General features: G+C 25.9%; 1 protein-coding gene across 1 annotated transcript; it reads right to left on the bottom strand.

Moving 5' to 3' along the window:
• On the bottom strand, positions 1–27,974 carry LOC112602209 (protein unc-93 homolog A). Its single transcript, XM_025350162.1, has 8 exons — positions 27,949–27,974; positions 26,780–27,110; positions 17,896–18,309; positions 14,123–14,369; positions 11,577–11,827; positions 4,738–4,867; positions 4,441–4,578; positions 1–806 (listed from the first exon to the last, which is right to left on the bottom strand). Exons 1-8 carry the CDS (start codon positions 27,972–27,974, stop codon positions 574–576), a joined length of 1,770 nt encoding a protein of 589 aa, XP_025205947.1. The 3' UTR covers positions 1–573.
• Between the last annotated feature and the right edge of the window lie 2 nt (positions 27,975–27,976).

The following is a 27,976-nucleotide window of genomic DNA, read 5'->3' as shown; positions in this document are numbered from 1 at the left end:
TTTGATGCGCGTTATGTATTTATTTTTTTGCGTTTGAAAAAAGTGAAGACGGGTTTAAAAGAAAAAAAAATTCAAATATAAGTAGAATCTCACGGCTCGTGTACTTCTTTAAATCGAGTCACGTTATTAGGGTCCATTTAACAGCTTAAAATAGACGCGGGTTCGGGTAATTTTTCAAAATACATTTTACTCGACCATTATTCAATATTTTTAATCGTTTATCGCTTTAGAAATTGTCAAAAAATCTAGGATCAACCCGAGGCTCCTAAAACAAACTCGGCCTCTAGGCTACGGCGCGTTGCACTCGCTGCACCTCCGCTAAATCCAGCACTGGGTACGTTGCTGCAGACGATGACGATGATTGACGACAACGGCGGCGGTTGATGGGGGGTGGCTGCAAGTGCAGGGACGCGATGAACATCTTCGAATTAGCGAGGGGGGAGGGCGAGGAGCACACGATTATTGGTCATTTGGATCGCGGACACGAATCCTGGTCGACGGCATGGCAACGACTTGTGCGACGGCTGCGACGGCGGCAGTGTGCTACTTGCCGGACGCGGCTCCGATCTGTCGTCATGAAGAACGGTTGGCGGTCCGTCGCCGTTTTCCGGTCAGTTGCAGCCGCCACTCCAGCCAGCCGTACAGCACCACGGCCACCACCAGGACAGCCGACAGGCAGTACAGTTTGGTGGTGTTGCACACGGCGCTGTGCATCCAGAACGCCAGCGCCATACCCATGTACCGGAAGAAGTAGCCGTGCGCCATCGGTCCGTGCCAGTAGTCCGGATACAGAGATATCACGAAGTCTGCAACGAAATGATATTCTATAAATATGTTGTACACCAGTTGGACAATAGTGTGTATAAATATTTGTTTATAGTACAAATTCAACGTAAGATTAACAACTATTATCGTGTGAATAATAAAAATAGCATTACAACTTTTCAATGTCAACGGCTTATAATTCAAAATTCAAACAAAAACGTCGAAGTCATTAGATTCACTATCAAATTTAAAGTCGAAATCATCAAGATTTTTAAAAGTTTAAAGCATATAAATTTTGGTTTCATTTACACTATATGATTAGGAGTGAAATAACTTGTACGTAAATGGTAATTTTAGATTGGTGATGTGGCGCTACGATGCGAGTTTTATTTACTAATATACTTATCATGCAAATATTTTCTATTTTATTTATCAAGTTCCACCTTTAAAATATGGTAATGTTATGCATAGACGAAAATGTAATATAATTTCTAGGGAATTGAGATATTGCATAAATTTAAATCTCAATCAAAGCAATCTAAAATTGTATGTACACTTATATACATATATAATAAATATATGCAATATAATATGCCATTGTCTTCTGACATTTAATTTTGTAGACAAAACAGCAATCGACCTATAGATATTGTCTGCAGTTATCAAGGTGTGTCAAGTTATAATCAAAGATTTTTATAGTATAACTATTACAGTGATTTTATAACTTCTTACAACATTAAAGTGATCCACCAACCATGCCCATCCCTATTTTCCCCTTAAATAATGAATTTATTCAAATTTTAGTTTTTGGAATTTTCAAAATATATACTTTAAGGCCGTCTTTAAAGTATATAAATTTTTATATTGTTTAAGAAGTAGGTAGATATCAATGGTAATATTAACATTATTATTTTTCAAATGAGCGCCATTCTTTATCCAATAAATTGTTTATGAGATAGTTTTTGGAAATTTTAATGTATAAAATCAAAATTCCATTGTGCAGTTTTTGAGTTATTTAATTTTGTGCACTAAAGATAAGAGGTCCGTAATATTATATTTTAACTATGATAATTCAAAAACTATATAAATTATTTGTAATATTACCTATCTACTAAAATTTTATAATTTATAACAATTATTGGAGTATAATAGATATCAAATTTAATATTACATACATTTTAATGCTTACGTAAAAAAAATTATAAGTACAATTATCTTTAACTAGCTGAATAACCTGGTTTTTCCCATGTGAAATTTTTTTGTGTTACCTAACCTAACCTAGGGATTAAATTTTGAAAAATCCTTTCTTATTAGGTGTCTACATTACAAAATAAAACTACTTTCCAAATTTTATACTCATAGCTTCAGCGGTTCGGGTTTGGCGATAATGAATCACTCAGGACGAGTTATTTTATATATATATATATACATTTTAATAACTTAGAAACTGCGAAACGTCCTAATTTCGTTTTAGATATCTAAAATTATATATTTTTAAGAAAAAAATGGAATAAAAAATGTTTGATATATCATTATATTTATTAGTAAACTAATATTTTAACTTTACAAAAAAAAGCGTTGAAAAATATTATCAAGACATTTTATTGCTCAGTATCCATAAATAAAAGCTGGAAATTATTTATTGTAAGATAATTGAATATAATCATTAACAAATTCATCTATTACGGTTTGGCCAAAATCCTTAAATCATTAATGCAATAAATAAAATAAAAATAAATAAAGATCACAAGGAAACAAACATATTACTTTTGCGATAAAAAATAATATTTTATTTTTTACTTTTAGTTTTTATACACATTAAAAAATGTTTTTTATACCTATTTAAAAACATTTATCAAATCAATTATTTTGCCGAATTTTTATGATAAGATATATGAAGTTTCAACTTTAACAATATATTATACATTTTTTGTTTAAATTTTATTTTAAATTGAATTAAGCAAATATGTTTTTAAACTAAACTTATCAGGTATAGTTTTGATAAATTGCATAAAAATAATATGATTGTTTTAAAATATTTACTTTTTTATAATTACGTGATTAAATAATATATATTATTTATATTATACAAGTAGTATACTTTAATGTAATATAATATACTATAATCTGACCTCATATTATATAATTCTGTCTCTAGAAATGAAAAATAAACACACCAAGTCTTTCCCATTCAACACTTAAAACATGACGGCCATGGTCAAAGCCAATAAGTTCCGGCGCTGCAATCGATATAGTTCTAAGTCTTGAACAGAAACGTTTTTTTTTCTGATTGTGTCAAATTGGCCTCACCTTATAAAATCGATTTTAATTTCGTATTTTAATATTATTTACAGACCACTCTGTGTGTATTATATCATACACATATACACAATTTGGATACAACTATGTTTTCTTTTTCTAGATCTTATCTACTGCATAGAGTGATGGTATATTTAGCTGATGTAACATTAAATAGGCATGTAGCTTCTAGCTACCTACTCGACTTTGTAATCATTTTACTTAACTAGTTATCGACAAAAGAAGTTTAATGATTGTAAACCCTTTATTAGAAGCCTAGAATATAAATAACTATAAGTGAGGTCATTGTTAATTTAAACAACAAATGAGTATCTAGAATCCAGATACATATCTATTTAATATCAACGTATGTGTTGAATTATGAAATATGTTAAATATATAGATATCATTATATAATGAAATAAGTATAAATTCAATGTTTATAAAACAAAATATATGAAGGAATTTACTTGTCCTTGAAAAAATGTATATTGTACTTAATATTGTTTTTTAAATGAACTCCCGGTAGAAACATAATATTATGATTTATTAAAAAACTTTAGAAGTTGTGGTGTTGTAAATGCGCTCAGTACTAAAACACTACTTTACTTAATAAGTGGTAATCATAAAGAAAATAATGTTTATTATAAATTATATGTTTAAAAGTCAAATTTTTTTCAAAATATTTTTGTAAACATATTTGTAAATAATACGATTATTAATAATACCGAATTCAAATATATTTCTTCTAGTCTCTAGTGGCTAAAAAAATTATTACATCAGATAGAGTTTTTGAAAATAATATATTATGACTTATTTAAAGATAAAAAAATATAAACATAAATGGTAATTTTTTTAGTTTAATATTTAATATCAATATAATGATTTTTTTAATTCTAAAGAAATTGGAAGTCATCGAATGAAATTATAATATATATATTAAATATATAATATTAATTATGATGCATATTTATCTGAATCAATCGATATATTATCAATATTATCATCATTCCTTCATGTTATATAATATGTTATTGAAATTTATTATCCAGGTATCTACACCTAATTCAATATAATTACTATGACGATAATAAAATTTGCAATAGTTTGAGTTTTCTTGTACTAAATTATATAATATATGAGTAGAGTAGTATTTATATACCTAGTATATTATATAGGTACTGCTATTATGTTGTATATATCATATATAATTCAAATAGGTAAAAACATTCGAAATTTCTCTAATTTTGTTTTGATAAACAATAATGATAATAATTAATAAAACAAAATGATAAATTTAATTATAAAATGTGTAGATGTTTAGCAAGATAATCAATAATATATCCATTATATATATATATATATATTGATACTTACTGAAACATAATGTGTTCCAAATGGCATTGCATACGCCCCAGGCGGCTGCTATGACGTACAATAGCGCAGCATCGTCACCGGACGGTTTCCACTTCATCAACACCATTAACAAACATGAATGAAACGCTAACCCAATCACTGAAAAACGACAGTGCTAATGATAATTATAGCCATTTCGCAAAAACATTAACGAGAACCAACTTGGGTCGGTCACTTAAATATATGTTTTAATAATGATACATCTATACCTTAGGTAAGTAGGTAGGTGTGTATATTGTAAAAATAATGTGTAAATACCTATTATATGGTACCGGCGGATGTGTTGCAGAATCAGACTCACGGTAAAACCGGCTACCAATTGTAGCAGTCCCAAGCTCAGCAGAACTGTGGGTACATTGGACACACCCACGGAACACACGACGTAAAACTATAATTATGACAATAAACTATTGATTATTATTTCATATTATCTTATTTATGTTTATGATACATATCACTATGTTATTACGAAAATTCAGTTTATCAATTATTATATACATAGCTGGTATATATCAATTACCTAAATTCATATAAATGTTTATAATTATGTATTGGATTGAAGATTAAACGGTACATAATAAATACAAATAATACTATGGCGATAGAACTATGCTTCCGCACTTCAAATTTAGTACGTTCACCACTATACGACTGTCGATGGTTGTTAACTCTACTTTTGTTCAAATGGCCATATATTTTTTTTTTTTTGGCACTGTTATAATACAGATATAATAAATACCTTGGCGTTAAAGTAATCATTGCAATAATTAGAATGGTTTTTCCTATTCTGAAATATTTCAATTATTACTAATTCAAATAAAAAGTTATACTTATGTTAACATAATTAATAAATTATAACATAGCATTTTAGCTATTATTATTTGTATTCATAAAAAATAATTATAATTATATTAATTAAAAAAAACTGAAAATCTAAAAAAATAAAACAAAACTTAACCATTTTCAAAAAAAAAAAAAAATGAAACGTGATGTATGGACGCCGGCGAACGTGTGGAAAATAAAGTGTTTTATTATCAACTATCAAGGCACCATGTAACCGCCGGCTACAATACATTAATTATTGTGGTCATAATTTTATTTAGACCGTATCGCTGATTTTATTGGTATTAAAATTTTATTTATAGCAATATTGGATCTAAAAATATCTTTGTAAGAACTCATATAAATATGTCTGGCGTATAACAAAAACCTATTGTATGACCGCCGGCGGTCGTAAGGCGGTTAACGTGTTAAAATCTTTTTTTTATCCAACAAAATAATGTATTTAAATAATTATACTACTAATATAGGAAAAGTTTAGAATACCTAGAACATTAAAGTTCTATAAAAACTAGTTATTATTTACTGATAATCAATGCAAATTTATGCATTGAAATGCATTCAATGCAAGTTAAACTGATTTTTTGTATAAATATTTTAATAGTATATGTATTGCACACTTTAAAATATATGTAGTATACGTATACCAATATACCATAGTTTAAAAACTTGGTTTTAATAAATATCCAAAGAAAACGTTCATTTTTTTTCATCGCGTCAATGTTATTTTATAAATTTGTAATGCAATGTGTGTTTTAAAATATAGTATATTACTTTATAGCATGTAAATAAATTATGGCGTAATGAAAAACTATAGTAAAACAAATAACAATTAATGGCTTTATGATTGTTTCACAATAATAATGATAGTATAATGTTTTAATTAATATATTATTGTTATCACTGGTTAATTCGTATTTTAATAATTACTTGTTACGCGCATTTATATTTCAACACCTTCCTCTACGTGGTAACGATTTTAATTTATTTTTCATCTGTTGAAATATAAAATATTTTTTTTATTTATTCAGTTTAATAATATAAAATAATATTTGTGTAACTTCCAGTTTTTATTTTTACGTATACCTATATAATATTATTACCTATTGTATTAATAAAACAACATTATACTTTATTGTATACCTGACCTACATTTTCTAGTATCGATGATTTATATATTTTAAATTACAAACAAATAACTAAAACCTTTTTTTTCTTTTAAATATCAAATTTCATTAAAATTAAAACTTTAAAAGTTTATATAATAAAAAAAAAAAAATTATGTGGTAAAAACTTATAAAGAACCTTGTATTAAATTTCAAAACTTTTGACGTAGAAATTTCAACATAATACTAGAAAAAATTCACCGTCAACATGCATCGGTAACGAATCACTTTCCCGAACATTTTCCATCCACAAAGCATTCAAATGTCACACGCAGACGTACATGAATATGAAACGCGTCTCTACATACTTGATAATTAATATAATATATTTTAAAGATATTGCCGCGTGTCGAAAACTTCCCTCCACGTAAAATAATCGTGTATCGCGTGTTCACACGTAATATTAATGTGGTTTACCGCAATATTATCGTTATAAAAATATTATGTAATACATTTTGTAAATATCGTGCAGTAGTCTTACATTTGCATTGAGTCTTTAGCTGCAGAGACCTTAAAATATAACTAAGATTTATCGAAATTATAAAACAAATTTACGATTGTTATAGTTTTGAAAATTATTAAGGCTTTGGTTTCGGTTTATATAAATAATACTCTTATTACACTGTGGATTTGTAGTACTATAGAGTAAATTTTTTACATCTTTAATGTTTATTTTAGTAGTACATATTGTACAAAACATTCATAAATTTGTATTTTGTTATGAAATATTTTTTGTTAAATTGTCGAAACAATAATTTAACATTGTATTTTAAAACGAGAAATGAGTAATGACTGAAGTATATTTTGTTGTTTCAAGCAAAGAACTAGTAAAAATAAAATTGTATCGAAGTAAAAAACACCAGTTTATCATGATTTTTACGATAGGAAAGTTTCAATGAGTTGAAAAAGGTAACGATTTCAATACCGATTGGATTTCATTCCCTAGTGGCTATGGAAAGCATATATTACTAAGCCATCAACTATGCTCGACCGAAACCCAAATCTGTATAAGTTAGCGTATTTAATTTATTATTTTTCGAATTAATTGGAAAAATCTAAATTGTTATTATAAGTTACTTAATTTGTTTATTAAGTTAGTTATAAAATTAACTAGTTGGTTAAGTTAAAATATTAAAACAAAATAAAAATTAATATACCTATTTATATATAATTATAAAAAAATTAAAAACTTACATGAAAAAATTAGTAAAATTGTATTTTAGTTTAATATTAAATATATTTAAATTTTGTAAGCTATTTTAAATTATAAAATTTTCCGGTTACTTAGTATCAATAAGACGATTTTCTTGCTGAATATATTTCTGTTACTTATTGGTTTAATATTATATTCATTTAAAAAATATCAATGCATAATCATTTCGTTTTAAACGTAAATTGTATCGTTAAAAGTTTGAATAATGAAGAATATGCGCCTTATCACATTATTATAACAGTAAGCTAATTTTAAATGTTCGCATTAATTAAAATTATATCTAATATTTTCATTTTTTTTAGTGACAATTCTTGTGAAAATCTAAAGAGAATATGCTGAAACACCACAACTTATTAAAAATATTAAAAATAGATATAGCAGCTGACAGTAATATCATTACGAAGTTTAAAAGTAATACGGTCATGATTCACATATTTCTGATTCGAAACCTAATGAAATTGATTAATTAATTAATTTCCGTTTTATAGTATTAGAAGTTTTTATTAGAACTTTCAAAGAACACGAAAGATGGAAAGATGGAATGCATGTAAACTCCACCACAAGTACATTTTTTTAGTATAAACTTCATCAGGGGAAAAAAACAGGTAAAATTGAGTTCATTGAAACTCCGCTAAAAATAAAATCAGGTAACAGTATACAATATTAATACGAATAAACTGGAAGGCATGAAGTAAAACGAATATCATTTGATGAATTTGTTGAAGTAATATTATGTTACTCCGTTTCAACAGTTTTAATAAATGCATCACAATTTTTGTTATTGCACCTCAATTTTGACACATGTCATCGCAACGGATATCAACGTATTTAATGTGAGAAGACCTTAATGCTGGCGAAGTTTCCATATACCTATTACAAATAAGAAAATAAAATACAGTATTTACATTAGATTCTTTCATAACCTTTTTATCTAATCAATATTCTGGCAGAGTTGACAATTTCTCCGGAAAATGTTATTGGAAAAGTATTATTGTGTAACGTTGTGTATATGTTTGACCGACCATAACGTGAGACAAGTAGACGTTTGGTCGTCGAGAGACTATACCGTTCAACAGAATAACACACGATTCCGCACAAATTTTGCAGTAAAATATACCATTTTTCCTATCCAATTCAATATATTTTCATAATACAAAAGGTTTCTTTCATTATATGACCAGAATATATTACAATTCTGTATAAAAAATGCTATAACATTATTAGTTATTGTAAAAAAATATACAATTATAATAATTGTATTAAATTTGATTTTGATAAAAATAAATCATTAAAAATTAGTCAATATACTTGATAAAGCAAATAATTTAAAATGAAATATATAAAAAATAAGATAGATATATGATAATATTTGATATATTAATAGTTAGGTATTTATTTTCAAAAAAAAAAAAAAAAATGACACTTTTTGAGCTCTGAACAATTTTTTTTTTCTAAATTTGAAACAATAAATGTGGCGTTATTCTTATCAAAAGAGCAGCGCTCCTTTAAAAGTTTATCGCATTTGTGAACACCAATAAATCTATGTTTATAGCTATTAACTATAGCTAATTCTTTATTTTTCTCAGATAAAATAATATGAATTTTATTACTAATTTATTTATTTTAATTTATAAAATTACATAGAATAAAATTTAAAAGTATTTACTTATAACTTTAACATAGAAATACGATCGTAATATACTTTTTAGGCTCGATCAGGTGACTAACGAGGCCAGATAAAATGTATACTGTAGATCAATGTTTCTAAACCTGAGGGTCGCTAACCTATGATTTAAATAAATATAAAAATTAAAAATGTCAAATAAAAAAAAAATAATAAAAAATAATACCAATAAATATTTTATAGAATTAACTTAACAAAGTTCCTGGTAGCATATTAATAAGACTTCTTTAGTCGTAGCATTGTAATCAAATTTGCAACTTTCATTTTTACTCCTCAGTAATTTTATTTAAAATCTATGTACTTCCGATTTTATTGAACAATCTATCTTTTTAAGTTCAAATGAAAACAACTTATACTTAAAAATCTATAGTTTCCATTTACAATATTGTGTATTACAAAATGTCTTTATTTAAATTTGTATTTATAATGTAACCCATGGTGTTTATTATACAAGTCACTGTTTTATTTTTTTTTTTTTTTGTAACTTACTAATTCTTCAATTAGTAAATAAAGAAATAGATATTTGTTCAATGTTAAAAATCTAATAACCCAATTATGAAGTACCACCGTAAACATTATTTTCTAATTTTACTTAATAATTTATATTTTAAATACTCTAAGCTAATAACATGTAATGTTGAAGCTTTAATCGAACAATAAAAACAAAAAAATGTTTCAAATATTTATTTTATAACTATAATTTAGATTTTTTGGATTTTAATAATTTTTATTTACAAAATCTAAGCGATATAAAAAAAACGATAAAGTAATAAATAAATTAAAAATTTGTCATACAATTTTTGACAATTATTTGATAGCTATAAGAGAACTTTTAACGTGTTTAATTTTCAGAACTCAACTTAAAATAAAATATATATTAACCAAATGTCAATATGAAACCACAAACAATAGATAACAATATGACAAATCACAAAATAACAACATTTAAGCACAATATATAAGAAGTCCTGGCGTTACAAACACAATCAAAAAACAAAATAGGTAATACAATTTTTAATATGGTAAAACAAATTAAATTAAACTTATTAAAAAATTAAAAACTAGAAGTTTTAAATTTTGATTAATCTAAATAATAATAACAAGACTATATCAGATATAATATAGTCAGTAACTATTAGTGATAAAACAAATATATAACTTTTATATCATTATTATTAAGGTTCGTTTAACATTTTCAGTTTTTATTTCTAAATAAATTTAAATAGATCTGTTTTCAAATTTGCATTGCATTATTTGATAAAAAAAAATAATCTAAAACGATAAGATTCGATAACTATATTTAATAAATACAGTTGAAATCATATTATACCAATTCAAAAATGTTGAAAGTTGTGTCTGATGTTTATGTTTTATTATCAATATTTAGAGTGCAGTAGTGTTATATTATTATGCATTTATGAATTAAGAATGTATACATATATATAACATATTAAATAAGCTTGACGTCTTATTCATTTATTTTGGATATTATAATAATAATAATAATTAAGTTTGTGTTGTAAAATAATTATGTATTCAAATTACATACAACAATACCTGCAAATAATTCAATATAAATGCACAAAAAATATGTACAACATCAAAAAGAAAATATTTGAAAGTTAGAACAGCGTTAATGACAGCTAGATTTCAGGTAAAAATTTCTCAAAATATCTATGCAATTGATTCTATGGAATAACGTAAAAAAAAAAAAGATTTATAAGCATCTGATAAGGTTTAATCACTGATGCTTTGACAATTTTATTTAAACGTAGCAGTTTTTGTTCATTTCTTGTAGTATACTGAGATGTACTCAGGTACTGTAACGGATATGTTAATTTTTAATTCGTTGTATTCGATGAAAACCTATTCTATGCAAAGATAGTCTATTTTTTTTTCTAATGCATTTATTTATTTTTAATTTCTAATAGATTTTATGAAAAAACGTTATTTATACTTATTATGCATCAACGACACCTTTTACTCCACTTTATGAACCGTCACTAAAGTATATATAAAATTATATGACAATTCATAACTTAATATCTTCAAAAGTTGATCATCACCGTGGTAATAAAAATCATGAAATGTATGACAATAGCCAACAGCATTTTTATTTATTGTTGTGTATGCCCAAAAGTCAGGTAGGTATTTACAATTATAATAATCCTAATAAATAAATAGAAGGGTTTACCTTGGAGAAATCGGAATAGATAAATCCTTGTTCAAGTCCAATGAACAACGACAGCGGGGCTATGAGCTGAAGTTTGGTGTTGCGGAATGCATCCCGGACGGCTGCAAACGAGCGAGCGCTATCCGATTTTCGTTTCTCAGATGCGGAGGCGTACACGAATAGTCTAATGCGGGTCATGAAAGTTGCGGTGACAGCCACGCCGACAAAACAACAACCAGCAAAGACGCTAGCCAACAGCTGCGTGGTTTTGCCTGTAAACATATTTAATGTAAAGCTCGTAATATTGATTTACTCCTTCAATATTTCAAAGACTTTTTATGGTTCTAACTATTTTATATTTTATGCGCAATTATCTATCTATATTTTTAGAATCAGATCGGAGCGCTGAATGTATTTATTTTATAATGTTATGTGAATGTGTGTGTGTGTGTCTGTTTTTATTATTTTTTTTTTTTTAATTTGTGTAAAGATACTTTTTTAGTAAGAATGTACCAATCTTCAACTTCGATTCAACCTACCGAACTATATTGTCAAATCACAGCTATAAAAATTAAAGATTTTATGAATTTTTAACTACTCGTAATTTGTTAAAAATTTGTCAAAATCTAAGTTTTAAATACATACAAAAAAATGTTATTTTTACATTTTTATATTTTTATATAAATATAAGTACAACTTGTGTAAAATATTTTATATTTAATTTTCAAATTTTACCCATTGATAAATTATTGACATTTTGTAAATAAAACATTTCAAAAATTTCAATTTTTTATAAATAGTTTGAAAAAAGTTGAAGTATTGTATCATGTATAGAAAATGATAGTATATAAATTTGATGAAAATTTAAAATTTCTACAGGTATTCTCTTTTAAATTACAATAAAACAACAAAAATTATTTAAGAAGAAATAATTATTTTAGGAATGAATATGAAATGTCGTGAAAATTTGAACTTTAAACATTCTTAAAAATTTGATTTGACTTTTTGGATTTTTGGTAGAAGTGTATTTTTATTTTAAATCGCAAAACTTGCATAGATATTGTATTTCTGACTTGCGAAAGGTTAAAAAAAACACGAACATTCATCAATACAAATTATTTATATCTTTTACTATAAAAATTAATAATTATCGAGTATACACAACGCACACAAAATAATAAAATCTCACAAATATATAATATCAACTCAAATGTTTGTTAAAAAGAAAAAATATTGCTGTTAAAATAATTGTATATTATATAGTTTAAAAACGAATTTGATTTCCAATAAATGCAGACCATACAATAAACCCATAGAGGAACTTGAAGTAAGCTAATTTATTTTAAAAAGTCTAGGATCAAACCCAAAAAATGAAAATGACATCACCAAATTCTACAAGGAAATCAAAGTGTTAGATTTACTATACAATCAAATGCCTAGTAAATAAAATGTTTATTAATATAAGTATTATCACAAAAAAAAAAAGAAATAACATTCATATTATCATATTATTTAAATAATATGTAGGTATTATTTATATTTGTATCTTAAAGTATTAAGTATAGATCGTATATTATAATTATGTAAAGCCAGCAAGTAAATAACATTAATAATCTTTAAAGTGTATTTATGCTTATGTATGATTATTGGTTAATGATTTAGTTGTCATATCTGAAACTTAATTTTCATGGTAAATAAAAAAAAATCTTATTTATACAGTGTTTCTATTATACAACTTTAAAAATCCCTGAATGATTTACAATTTAAAATCAGCTATGATAAAATATAAATGAATCATCAAATCACATTTTTAATTTAACAATGAATAGTTATTACTTATATGCCATATCTATATGACTATGTGATATATTTAATAAAGTTAATATGATATGATTCGAAATTAAAACTATAAATCAAGCATCATACATACACACACGAGTAAACTCGTATATTATACGAATATATTGAAGAACTTATAACAATGTGGTTTTCAATTTCATAAAGTTTTATGATAGCCATAATTACGTACTAGAACGCAAAAGTTTTAAAGATTTAAAAGCCTGAAACGTAATACAATATAATAAATCCAATAAATCAACAAATTATATCATTAGGACTACCTCATCTGCGGTCCAATTCAAATATGAAAATATATTCCGGCACCGAGGCAGTCTGTTGGTCATAGAAGTTCGTCAAAGCAAAATGAATAATACTCTAAACGTCGCACCTATATGCTACAATACAATAACTTAAAAAATTTTTGCGACACAATAAATGAGGAGTGTATGTGAAATATTGACATGGCCTCCATCATACTTATCAGTTATCAAATTTAATTTAAAATCCTGTTTTTTTGGTATCCAAACCTACGACGCATAAATCCGTAAAAATTAATGAAACGGTCAATGCAGTACACGTTTTTATATTGACTCCTGGATCCTTGCTATGGAGATATTTATACCTCAGCTATTGTATACGTAAATAATGATTGCACCTATGCTACTATAAGCTTACTATTTTTTGCCATTAATTTTACATGCATTCGTAAGTCATATTATTATACTTACATGGCAAGACCATGTGATTTCGGACGTCGATCAATGCGACTGTCTGGTTGGACGAAAAATTGGCAGCGATCCCGAGTTTGATTTCCACTGTATTTACCAGTGGGCAGGCGACGCTACCGCAAGTCCGATCTGTTCCAGGTCCATTGTCCCTGGCGAACATGGTCCCTAGAATGTCGTCCGTCCGCGTGCCACTTATCATATATGCGACGAATGCGTTTCCAGCGATCAATCCCATATCATGAGCAACCTGTATTGGCACAATAGTAAAAAATTGTATTTTATTTTATAACACTTGTGTAATCATATAAATATGACGTATTGTTATATTATCATATTTAATCATATTTCCTTGTTGTTGGCCTAGATACAATAATTATACTATATAATAATAAATTTAATTTGAGAGAAAATAGTTAAGGAAGTTTAAGTATACAAAATTTTACTTTTGTACTAAATATATATTTATGTAGGTATAGATAATATTTAACTTCTTAGAAAGAGAAATATTAACATTGCAACTAAAATTGACTAAATACAAATGCCCTTTCACCATGTTTGTGATAATATTTTATTGCCAGAATATTACACGAAATTTTGTCAGAGTAATAGTATACAATAATAATTTTTATTGTAATGTAAGCTCCATAGTATGGTATTAAAATCATTCTATAGAATGACTTTAAAATTTCTATTTTCTTTGTATTTGCTTCCGTTCACTATAAAAGAAAAATCCACTATCTAAAATAATCTAATTATTCATCTATTCTTCTTTCGGATAACCCAAGTCATTGTTTAAAACAAAATTGGCCACACAACCGTATAAACAACTAAAAATGTAATATATATATAATATATTTATATAAGTAAATGTAATCTATTTATTATTTTTTTTTGTATTCTCGCACCAAATTTGCTTTTACAGATTGTATATTTTAATATTTATTTATTCATTTTTACTAGGTAATATATTAGTAAGAATTTGATAAAAATATATCTTTTTATAATCTTAGTAATAAAATTAAAAATCTATACGTATTAAGAGACTTGACTTTAAAGTTTTGAATAATTTATATTATAAAATTATTGAATCACTGTTAACTATTTGATATTTACATAATACAAGGTTATACATAAGTCATTAACATTTTAAAAACCTGTGCTCGCTATTATTATTTTTAATGAGCAGTTGTTTTAAAATAGGAAAACGTCATGCAAATACGATACCAATAAAAGCGAGTCCTATTAAGAATTATTTTACAAATCAACTAATTATTATCATTGGTTTTATAAAAAATGAAGTTATATGCTGATTCAGAAATAAGATGAACTAGTTATTTTTACATATTTAATGTGGTATTTAATATAAAATAATTTTTATTTGAGATTGTGATAAAAATTGAAAAAATATTTTTCTATTTTATAATACCTCTGTGTATACTGTATAGCTATAAAATGATTTATAGCATCATACATAGAACACATTTGGATTTATTACAACTAAAAATAAATCTTAATTTAAACATAATATTAAACTATTTAAAAACAAATAAACTTTTAGATTGAAATCATTTTTTTTTTCGTTTGTTAAATACTTTTACTTTTAAACTTATATGAAGTAAGATGATTTTTAATCTTTACTAATCACTATAAAGTATAAGAATAACATTATATTAAGTAAAAATTTAATTTTGATAAAATTAATTAAAACTGCGCAAATAGTATTAAAACTTTATTCTATTACAAAATATAATAGGATTCGGAGTAAAAATAAACGTAAAAGTTTGAGTAAAACTTAGTTTAATCAAAAACCATTTTATTGTGTTGATAAGAAGAATTCACACTGACAGTTGAGTTATGTTCATTTCTCATACAATCCCACGCGTATATTAAACCAATTGTATTGGTTTTCAATCCTAACTTAAGTAATTAAAATGTTATTGTGTAGTCAACTAAAATATTACTTCACAAAAATTAAAAATTAAATCCTAAAGGTCATAGAAAATGTTTTATTACTTATATTTCATTACAGGTCAACGAGTACAATTATATCAATCCAAATAAATCTTTTTATTTTGATACTACGCAACTCGTTATTTTGCCATACAAAGTGTGTGAAATAAAGATAATAAAACCTTGCTCGCAGTTCGCTCAAATCAAATGAAAAAGCAATAAGAAACTGAGAAGCCTCCAGGTTGCTATATTGGAAAAAAGTAATCTGATGGACTATAAATTCAATAAACAAATAAATTTAAGTCGTAAAGTCACAATAAACATCAATACGGAAAAAAGTTATACTAATAAAGTTAATTTTGGAGAGTATTCCGAATGATAAAACAAACTGTAGAATAAAATTAAATTCGATTTCTAAAAAATTAAGATTATTGCTTTTATCATACTTTATGAGATATTTATTTTTTAAATGCATGTAAATTGTTAGTATAAATTTGCATTAAAACGTTAATATAATATAATCAATTTTTCTACAAAATAAATAGTTTGATTTATTTTTAAAACGAGTTTGCCTTTGGCCTAATAATATTTAATTAGTTATTTATTCGTACTATTTTTACAGCTTATATAGTTCAAAATATATACTCGTATTAATGTTATTACATAATATTTTTACTATCTATAGAAATATTATGTATTTAACATGTTGAATATTTGTCTAATTAAAATTCTAATTTTTTCTTAAGTATGTAGGTATAAAATATAGCTAAAAGTGCTTGTTTATAATATTCTATCTTTTATAAACTACGGTACCAATTATAAGGTATCATTTTAAAAATACAAATAAAAATATAAATAATATACAAACTACCTGCAATTTATTTTAAATAAAGTATACAATCTATAACATAATAAAAATAAAACATAAAATCTAACTAGTTAACTTTAAGTACATTCTTATTTCAACTTTATGTTTTTGATTTTTATAGACTACAATAGCTTACACTCAAACAATCGAATATCTTTGGGGCAGTGTTGGGAAATATTTAAATAAATTATCTAGATAGAATTGATTTATCTTTTATCTTATCCAGATAATTCTTAATTTATTTATATTTATCTTCATTTAGATGAAATTCTAGTTATCTATGAGTACCAATCTAGATAGTTTATTTTTATGGGTTAAAAAGAAAAATTAAAATTAAAAACAATATTTTTTTCAAATATAAATTTCTTTGTTTTATTAACTCAGAGATTGACTTATTATCTTCTAATAAAGTTTATTCGAAAAGTATCGTTTTTTATTTTTTCAAATTTAAGCTTTTTTGTATTGTTAAATTAGAGAATGACTTTTCATATGTTCTAATGGATAAACTATTTTATTTTATGTTTATATTTTAATATGTTTTAAATTATATATTTTTTACCTAATACTTGTACCTTTATCACTGAATACTTGCAAAATTAACGAAATTATCTGACATTTATCTAGATAAAAATATATTAATTTTTATCTTTATCTAAATAAAATATTAATTATCTATTCTCAACACTACTTTGGGGACATTGAAGTCCAAATAAAATATAAATGGTCCATCGTAATTTTATGACAAAAAGTTTTCAGGAAGGATAATTGGGTTATGATCATTCTGAATTAGCAGACTCTTACTAATTAAGTTGTGTTTAATAATATTATAAAAAATCATTAGTATTTGTGAGTAGTTCACTATAAGCGTGAGTCAAAATTGTATTGGTAGGTAGATCTCATACTCTGCTGGTGTTGCATCTAACCGTCTTGCAATACGTGGTTACGAGCATCTTACCTGGAGCCCTCTGGCCAAATTCCTGGCCACCGCCTCCCGCCGACCGTTGCCTTCGAGTTCGAACTCTTCTCGGTCGGATAGCACGTACGCCATTTTAGATGCAAGCGCCATAAGCACTGCAGTCCGGGATGCGGTCCAGCATCCTAACCAAGCACCCATTAGGAAGTAACCGGGTGCCAGTACCGTCACTTTTGGATACAGATGTACGATGACGAATGCAACAGATACTAGGTAACCGGCCACCAGACATGTCCTGGTGCCTAGCCGATGGACAGCCGTAGGCCCAAATAGCGCACTCATCGCTGCCATGCCAAACATTGCAGACAGTAAAACAGAGCCAATGTCCGTAGTAACTGTAGTAAACCCACCATTCTGCTTCAAATTGTCCGGCCACCACCAAGCGGATATGGAACCCTAAAATATTTTTAAACATGAATTTAAAGTATAAATTATATACCTCGGGGGCTTGTTTTGTGCAGGGATATTAGCTAAGAAGTTTTTTGTTTTTTAATTAAATGTGTTAATACCCTAAATGTTGGCAATTTGAAATACGAAAAATTATTATGAATGAGCGGTTATGATATGTAAATACGATAAATTGAATTGACAAGTACACAAATGCAGTTTTAGATAATTTAAGATATTGCTGCAAGAACCTTAGATAAGACATTTTGATAGTAAAATAAAAATTTAAAATTATCCTTAAAAAAAAAAAAAAAAAAAATAGGCGACATCAGTTCTTTTTAGTTTTTTTTATAAATTACTGTAAAATAATAATTTTAAACACAATAATTATGCTAATAACTTAATCTCAGTTGTTTATTAAACTAAATATATATTGTGGTTATCAGCTGTTTGCTATTTATATTTATCATTATAATTAATTACTTTAATATTATATTTTTTTCGTGGCTCATTAGTTGTTTCTTTTTATTTAAATATATTTTACTCTTTCACTCGTTATCTACAATAGTATACAAAGCGAAAAACAAACATGGCTCAAACCTTTCTTTAATACACATAAAAACGGCACCTATTAAATAATATTTCTACAGTATTAATTTTAAACAAATTTTCAAAAAAGGATCATGTATGTTTTCTTTTTAAAAATAAAAATAAAATATATTTATTTTGTTTTTAAATTTGATAGTATAATTTATTACGTTAAAAGGTTTATGTCAAAAGTGATAATCCCTACATCTATTATTCGGTCAGGCTAATTAATAATCATAGTGAAGTATATCAATAAAATATGACGCAAAAATCTAATCAGATTTTAAAAAATCCGTTAAAAATAATTCGAAGGGCAAAGCACTCCGCTATTATGTTTGGCATAAATCAATTTCCCCCTCCTTCCCTTCCCATTCAATTAGAATATCGGAATCGCGCTAACGAAACATATAATAGAAGAACCGCATCGAAATAAAGACCAAAATATGCGCATGTTGTTTTCGCGACGATATTGTTCGGCAGAATGTAAGGTATATTTACAACAATAATTTATTATATCATTATGTATACGATAATAATAATATAAATTGTATTCCAATATAATTCTCATAAATCGTAACACGACCACGCGCCACCGATACGTAAAAGCTCGATTTATTGAGTAATATTATACTTATATAGGTATAATGTATACAGAGTACACGTGATAACACGATATTTACGTATAATGATCCGCAGCAGCATTTCACTGGTATATTAAAACGCGAGCACAGAGACTATTGAAGTTTTTAATAATAATAACGCCGAACGTTGCGAAATCAAACGTGACTGTTCTTTTATATTAGTTGGTGATAAATATTATTGTTAACGAAACCGCCGATATCGACTGCGTTATTGTTGAACGCGCACCAATGCGGTTTTAGAAGATACCTCAGGGCAATAAATTTACAGAGAAACAGTAGATATATTATTAAAATAATATTGTCCTGCACACAATGTACATTGTACATTGTATGTCTGCGTTTAATGTGTCGTTATATTATAAAATACATTTTATCCTGGATCGTGATATCGACGTATTATTATTAAATTTTGTTTTGTACAAGTCTAGCATACAATAGCCAAACATTTTTGCGACACACGGCGCATGAATACCAGAACACTTTTAATACTATAATTTTAATATAGGTGCTCCCACTAAGCTGATTTAGCGAAATTTCGGATCAAATGTAAACTCCTACACGAATAACCTTTTTACCTGAATCATCATTAAATATAAACTCCTACACCAATAATTGTTTTACATTTTTACCTGTAAATCAAAGATACTGTAATCTCTAACATTTTTACCTAAAAAAAAAAATAGGGTAGTATTATTGAATTCACGATTTTGTAGTTGAAAAGTTTAAAAAGTTAAGAATTATCATAACTTTAAAATAATTAATATATAAAATACAAACACTTGAATAGAGCATTTGCAGTACAAAATGTTAATAGATCAGCGAAAGTAATTAGTATGGTATTAACACAACGCAAATAAACAAAATAATTTAAAAATATGGATTTATACTTATACACAAAAAAATAAAAATACACAACGAAAAATGTCAGTTTAAATTTTATCTTCTAAATATATCACACAAATAAACGTAAATTATTATGAGTTATGACCACTGTTTTATTAAATATTTAAAATTCTCAAACAATTTTTGTTTTAAATTTATACTTTTGTATAATATTATGCATTAATATATTGCAAGACTGATATATTTTTACAGTGGTACAAGCGGTATCCTTTTTTATCATATTTTGTAAGAGTTAACACTATCTTTTATAGGAATTAACACGATGTCTATGTAAGAGATTACATTACATTTGAAGAAGTTTATCATTCTTCAAATTTCGAGTGCTTTCATTCGTCGTAATACGAATAATCCCAGGTAATAAGTATATAATGTATATATTTATATATACAATATACCTAGTATGTATAAGACATGATTACGGAGATGATTAAATTATTATCAGTTCCTATGCATCTTAAATCTAAGAGTGTTTAGAATTAAGTAGATATTTTCAAACCCAAAACTAATAGGGTATTATTGCGTACCTATTTCAATATGCTTTTTGAGTTTCCAGATTTTTTTAAAACTGATAAAAATGACATAATTAATTGTTTTATATAGTGTAATTACACGAAATAAATAGATAAAAATAAATTACATGGGTAATGATTTTCAGCAAGTTCCGTTCATTATAAAAGGCATATCGTTTTATGTTATCATTACTTTGAACGGTTATCTAACGGTGATGATTATAGTATACTATCAGCTCTTGCACATCATAATGACGTATGGTAGGAATATCGAGCCCGAACCTAATATTCATATGTGCTATTGCGAATTCGAATATGTTTCATGGGTTTTTTGGCTGATAAAAAAAAAAAAAAAAAAAAAAAAACATTAAATTATAATATTGCATAGTATGCTAGTACGAAATAAATAGGTAACATAATTATTTTTTTGCGGGACCTCTACGTTCATTTTATACCTATGCCCCTTGGCTTCGAGATCCTACGTCGATTGTTATTGGTAATAATATCACGTGAATGCATTCAACACAATATTATTTATTACTTATTAAAAAAAATAGTACGCATTTTATACCTGTATTTTTTAAACCGATAAAACATAATCAAGATTTACTTTTAATGTAATTATTTTATAAACACGTTATAATACTTTTCAGATCACGAAGTACAAGTAAATAGTATTATAATATAAAAATAACTTTAACAAAAAAAAAAGGATAAAACTTCCGTTCATTAATCTTATTTTATATTTTCTAAGTCTCATGAGTCTTATTTAAAATGTAATTGTACCATAATAAGTTTCTTATCAAATTTTACTGAATCGTTATATCTTAATAAATTGTATCAAAACTTAACTGTAATATCTAAAATATCAAGAAAAATAAAATTAGTGAATTCTGTAGATATATATAAAATTAATAATGACTAATGAGTGTCATACTATAAGCATTGATAAATTATGTCTCAGAGAACTTAGTTCCAACAAAATCAAGATTAATTGCTGTTTTTAGATTTATAAATATAAATATAAGAAACTTGCCTAAAATAATAACTACAGGTAATAAATCATATCATCAAAAAATATATGTTATGAATATTATATACATTCAAGAATTGAGAAAATATGTTTTAATCAACAAATTCATTATACAACGTAAACAAGGTGATTGAATAAGTGCTTACATACACTATATTTAAGCAAATAATTAAATTGTGTAACTTTTTATTTATTTATATATATAGTAATTATTTTGATTTTTATTATTTGTAGTGTTTAATACAACATTCAATTTCAAACTTATACGGAATTTAAAACTTTTTTGAAATTGTTAGCTTAGAAAATATATTGATATAGAACCAAAATTATATCGTTAATCAAATATAATTATAATGAAAGTGTTAAATGTGTTGATGGACTAAAAAATAATTCTTAAAACCATAAAATAATCAACCTTTAGAACTTAACTTGAAATATTAGCAAAAAAAAAATCTGTTGATTTATATCCAATATTACTGTGTAATCAAATAAAAATGTTATGTTTTCAAAATTATATAGCTTTGAAAATAAAAGTTACATTAAAATAATAAGTCAAAATTACAAGAATCACAATGATAAAATATTTCAAACATAAGTATTATGAAAGTTCTATAAATATTAAATTAAGTAATTTTCCTTTATTATTATTATTATTATTATATTTATAATTTGGAAAAAATAGATATAACAATAAATTATGATTTGCTGCAACATAAAAAATTAACTTACTTCAAGTTTGGATATTTTTGTAATTACGTATTTTGTAAAACAACAAACAATAAATACATTTTTGCCATCATAATTATTTATTATTAATTTAACTTAAAATATAGGCTCATTATTAAACCAAAGTTTTTTATATTAGTTAATGATTAGGATCAAAAGATAAAGTATAACTTGTTTTAGTTGTCAGCAGCTATACGTACATAAATTTTAGAATTTTTGAGAAGTGAAGAACTTCTAATATTATGAAGAATAATGTATTATTATTTATTTTTTTTAGCTTTGTGTTGCATTACTTAAAAATATTACAAAAGTTTCATAATTTACCATACTTTATATCAAATATTACCACTGGCTCTGGTATCACATAATACACGGAGGTAAACTGAAAATAATAAGTCTACTATCTAATACATATTTTCAAATTATTGGTTTATTAGATAATTATTGATATTTATGGTTTTAAAAATAATATTAATACTACATTATATGCTGATATATAATAATGTAGTCTACACTCAAGACTTACGGCGTCATAATATTGGTTCTTATCAATTTAATACAATTAATCGACTTTGCATTGATTAACATAATAAATATTAATCAATTTCTTAGATTAAGATTCGCTCAAATTTTGATATTGAATATGTTTGAAAAGATATTTATAATTAAAATCTCAAAAATAAGCGTATATTATATTATATTTTTGTTTGTGTTGGTACATTTTATTTTTATTTAAATATATTTTATGAGGTAAGTCAGGTTATAAAAAATAAAAATTATTATAGTTTTGAAAATGTTTTATGGTAGCATTTCAAGGATAAAATTGCTTTTTTTAGGTAACACTGTTTTTGGTGAATTTTTAATACGACTGAAGTTATTAAGGAAGAGGAGAGAAATGTTAAATTCTTCAATTTCTTTTGATTACGGTATATTATCTATAAACATGCATTTATCTCTGAAACAATTTTACCCATGACTATTAAACAATTCTCGATGTCTTAAATTTTTATGAATAATGAAGCCAAATAAATATTTTATTAAATTTGCATTTACATTCTTTCAATGACTATAAAAAATAAAATAAAAAATGATTCAAGTTTATTGATTCATACCCGTAACACTGCTCGCGTTTATTTCCATTTTCTTTTTGAAGTTATTATACGTTACGAGTCGTCGAGAAATTTCAGAACAAATTACAAACACGAACGCTATATATATCAAACAATCCATCAGTGTTCTATAGAGTTTTACATATTGTATGTGGCAAAAATTGTGAGAATCTTGTGAAAAATACATTCTTCACAGATCTTATGAATAATTTTGAAATATAGAATAGACATAAATCTAAAAAAGGCATCAAATAAAATCATATATACATTTATTCAGTCAGGCTGTGATAAGAATCGTTTGTGTTTTTAGGAACATTTGAATCTAGAATCGACATAGTCATCAAAGCGAATTGAATCGATGATACATGAATACACTTTTGTCACACTGTTATTTACTATAATAATAGCATGTTTAGCATAATATTATATAAAATTATCGTTCTATTGTATGATAACCGCTGGTCAACGATTCGAATATTAGATAAATAAGAGCACAACGTACTTAATACAAATCTAAAATAGTATGAATGTGTTTATTTAAACCTTACTGCTCACTTTGTAATAAAAGAAAGATGTCTAAAAGGAAAAAAGTTATTATTCTAACATTACTTTTTTCTGTCTATTCTTGAACATCAAAAACACCTATTACAAATAAAACTAGTACGTGTTCAACATATTAAATTCTCATATTGCACTCATATTTCATTTTTATGGTACATTTAATTTAATTTATAATGAATCAAAATATTTTTCAATACATATTCAATAATATTTTATATTTTTAATTTTAATACTACTTGAATTCTAAATACCTAAAAGAATATTTTATATTTTATTCATTATGTTAGTAGTAATAACTTATTAATTTACTTCTATAGGTTAAAACATTAAAAGTAAACAAAAACTGTTTATTTTTAAATATATATAATAAAATGTGATCATATGAGATCAAAACACAAAATATATTTATAAGCTGAACTTTAATCGTAAATGTTTACTTCATTGCGTGAATCCATCTATTAAATTTATTTTGGAATAGAATTAGATCAAGAGACTTCACGATAGAATAAGAAAAAAAAAAACGATAAAACTTAATGTAACAACTAATGATGGTCTTACACTTTTATCATAGGCTATGATGGACACAATTTCGTCTGGTTCATATGAATACTCATTAATCCTTCGCTTTTATGTTTATCTTTTTTATATTTTTGTACAGTCTACTTACTACTACCTATATAATATCTTTGAAAATACGATTAAATATATTTGCAGTCACGAAAGAACATAATCTTAGTCTTTTTATGTTGGCTTGATATGAAAATAAATATAAAATAATTATTTACTTTAATTTACGTTGCAATTTTAAATGCATACATTATATTTTATTATGTTACTTGTATGATTGAATAATTAGTTATTTATTTGGCTTTCAATTATTCAATAATATTTCCAATAGCCAAACATGTTTATGATATCTAGTCATAAGAATTTAAAGTATTTAAAAGTTATTCAATAACAAAATACTTGCTAAAATGTATATAGTAGGGATATGTATATAAATGATTAGTTATCAAAACAATACTTCACTATTCAAAAAAAAAATAATAATATAAATGTATACAACTATTCCATCTTAATAGAATGGTGTTCATCATACTACCCGATTTGAGTAACCTAACTGTGAAACTATTCAAGATTTACTAAAATCACAGTTAAGTGGGTTGTGCATTAGATCTATTAAACATATCCTGTCAAGTTTACATCACTTAGTATTTTTGGATGTTAATTTACTGAAAAATTAATTACTGACCAAATCCAGAAGCTAACTCACATACATGTTAAAACAAAACTTTAATATTACAGCGCCATAAATCAATAACAATTATTATTAATAACAATAAAAATTGTAAAATGTAGTCTTACAATGTATTTATGTACTAATATCACCTATACACTACGCCGTACTAAAGATTGTTTAAAAAAATAAAATATAGCTACTACACCTACTACGGTTGAGTGTATGAAACTTTTAATTTATTAAGTATAGAATAAACATGTTCTGTTATTGTGGTTTAAAAATATTATTTTATTTTAAAACAATTCTAATATCAATATAACAACACATTTAAATCATATTTTGCATGGTAAAAAGTTTAAAGTTGCTTGTATAAAAATCTTTAATAATAATACAAGTATTCTAAAATAATTATAGTACAATATGATATAATATGAATAGATGAATGTATTAAGTGGAACAATAATTGAGTTCTTTAAGATTTTGTTACTTATCTGCGTATACACGACACAACTATTGAGATGGGTTAATTTATATAAATATAATACTACGTTAAAAAAATTATTATATTTAATTAGTGTTGAAAAATACGACATAAAAAACAAACTACTGCCTATTAAATATTAAAATTACAAATTATTATCTTATTTATTTACGTTTATTGAAAGCTCACAAGTGGTTTGTATTTTCAAGAGCACGTGCTATTCACTCGCTCTCATTAAAATCAATGAATAAACTCGAATACTAAAATTATGGAATAAACCTTTGTGTACCTATAAGTTCAATGCGAACAGCACATAATGTTATAATGATGGAATCGTTTTTTTTTTTTACTTTAAATTGCGTAGATAAACGTTATGATTCAACTCGTGTATCCTGTCATACGAAGCGCAGATATATTCTGTAAATTTGAATCGTAAAACGATCAAACATTTTGTATAGATATTAAATACATATACATATATATATACGTTGAAACAGTTCTTCGTGATGTACATCGCCCGACCCTGCAGCGACAGATAAAAAAAATAAAAAACCATAATAGAAAATATACGTCGCGATCTTGGAAAACAATCCCTCCCGCAGCCCCCGTTTTTCCCATCGGAATCTCGTGACGTACTTCGTTCGAACATATTTTGAGCGCGTAAACATTTATAATGTAAGGTACCGACCTGCAGTGCCATAAATGGAACCAAAGCGGCGGCCGCCGCGCCGTGTCCAAGGCACAGCGTGACGTAGTTCCGGCACAACAGCCTCCGACTGTACACAGGTCCCATGTTGGACGGGGTTGTTCGGACCACTTCGATGAGACGGCGCACCGACGAGGCCCCGGCCGAGCTGGACAGCGAGTCGCGTCTCTTGCCGCTCGTCGAAGACGTGTTGACGGCGTTCACCTGACGTTGTGTAGTGGACAACGTCGACCTGAGCGACGTCGGCGAAAACGGTTTCTGCAGCGTGTACGAAGTGTGCGTGAAAACAGTTAAAATCAAAACATGTGAGACACTGTTTATACGAAAACGCGAAACGTTTGGAGTGGACGTGGTTGCACATAGTATAATGTATTAATTGTATAACTGTTATACTATAACACCTGATAATAGTGCAAAAGACCCGCAAACTTTAAGCGGAAAACGTTTTAAGAGTAAATAATTCAGATCGGTGTCAATAACCAGCACGTTTTCATAGTATGTATATTGTATATAGGTACTTACAGATACATATTTATGTATAAAAACATAAACTTTTTTATATTTCAACAAAAATAATTATCAAAATATAGAATCAATATTTGAATTATTTTAATGAACAATTACAAATTTAATATTATTTATTCACATTTCGATTAAAAATATTTGTATTGAATATTATGCCATTATATTATCATTAATAAAATATTTTGTATATAACAATTGACTATAGTTTCATAATATTCCATATTGTTTTTGAACGTGGCAATCGTTAATGGATAGAAAATAATGGACTACCAAGAGAGAAAAATAGTTATTTTTCCACCGCAGTAAACACTTATAATATTAAAAATGGTTGAATAATATTTAGGTCTGTCAAAAAAAAAACATGATCGAATCTATATGGAAGCATGGATGTAATATAAAATATTTTGCGGTTTTAACCCTTATTATTTTATCGAACCTATAAACATTGACGTAAAATAGTATGACGTATTTTAATCTCAATGTTTAAAAAAAAGTGCGTGGTATTAAAATCCAGAAATTTAATACTATTTATTTAGTTATACATAACCCGAGAGAAATATATTTTTTTTAAGTTAATTTTGAAAACATCAGTTATTATGATTGGTATGGTTTCATACGTTACGTACTTGGCATAAAATTCATAATTACTCATTG

This window comes from Melanaphis sacchari, unplaced genomic scaffold, assembly GCF_002803265.2.
Source record: "Melanaphis sacchari strain LSU unplaced genomic scaffold, SCAv2.0 Contig85_pilon_pilon, whole genome shotgun sequence".
NCBI lineage: Eukaryota > Metazoa > Arthropoda > Insecta > Hemiptera > Aphididae > Melanaphis > Melanaphis sacchari.
Note: the sequence above shows the minus strand (reverse complement) of the source record. Positions and strands in the feature narration are given on the sequence as shown.

Excerpts from the sequence above, each read along its gene's own strand:
- LOC112602209 (XM_025350162.1), bottom strand. The coding sequence starts at position 27,974 with ATGAGTAATTATGAATTTTATGCCAA. Across the intron at positions 18,310-26,779 it reads TTCCATTTATGGCACTGCAG|GGTTCCATATCCGCTTGGTG; the intron begins GTCGGTACCTTA and ends AAAATATTTTAG. Across the intron at positions 4,868-11,576 it reads TCTATTCCGATTTCTCCAAG|TTTTACGTCGTGTGTTCCGT; the intron begins GTAAACCCTTCT and ends TCATAATTATAG.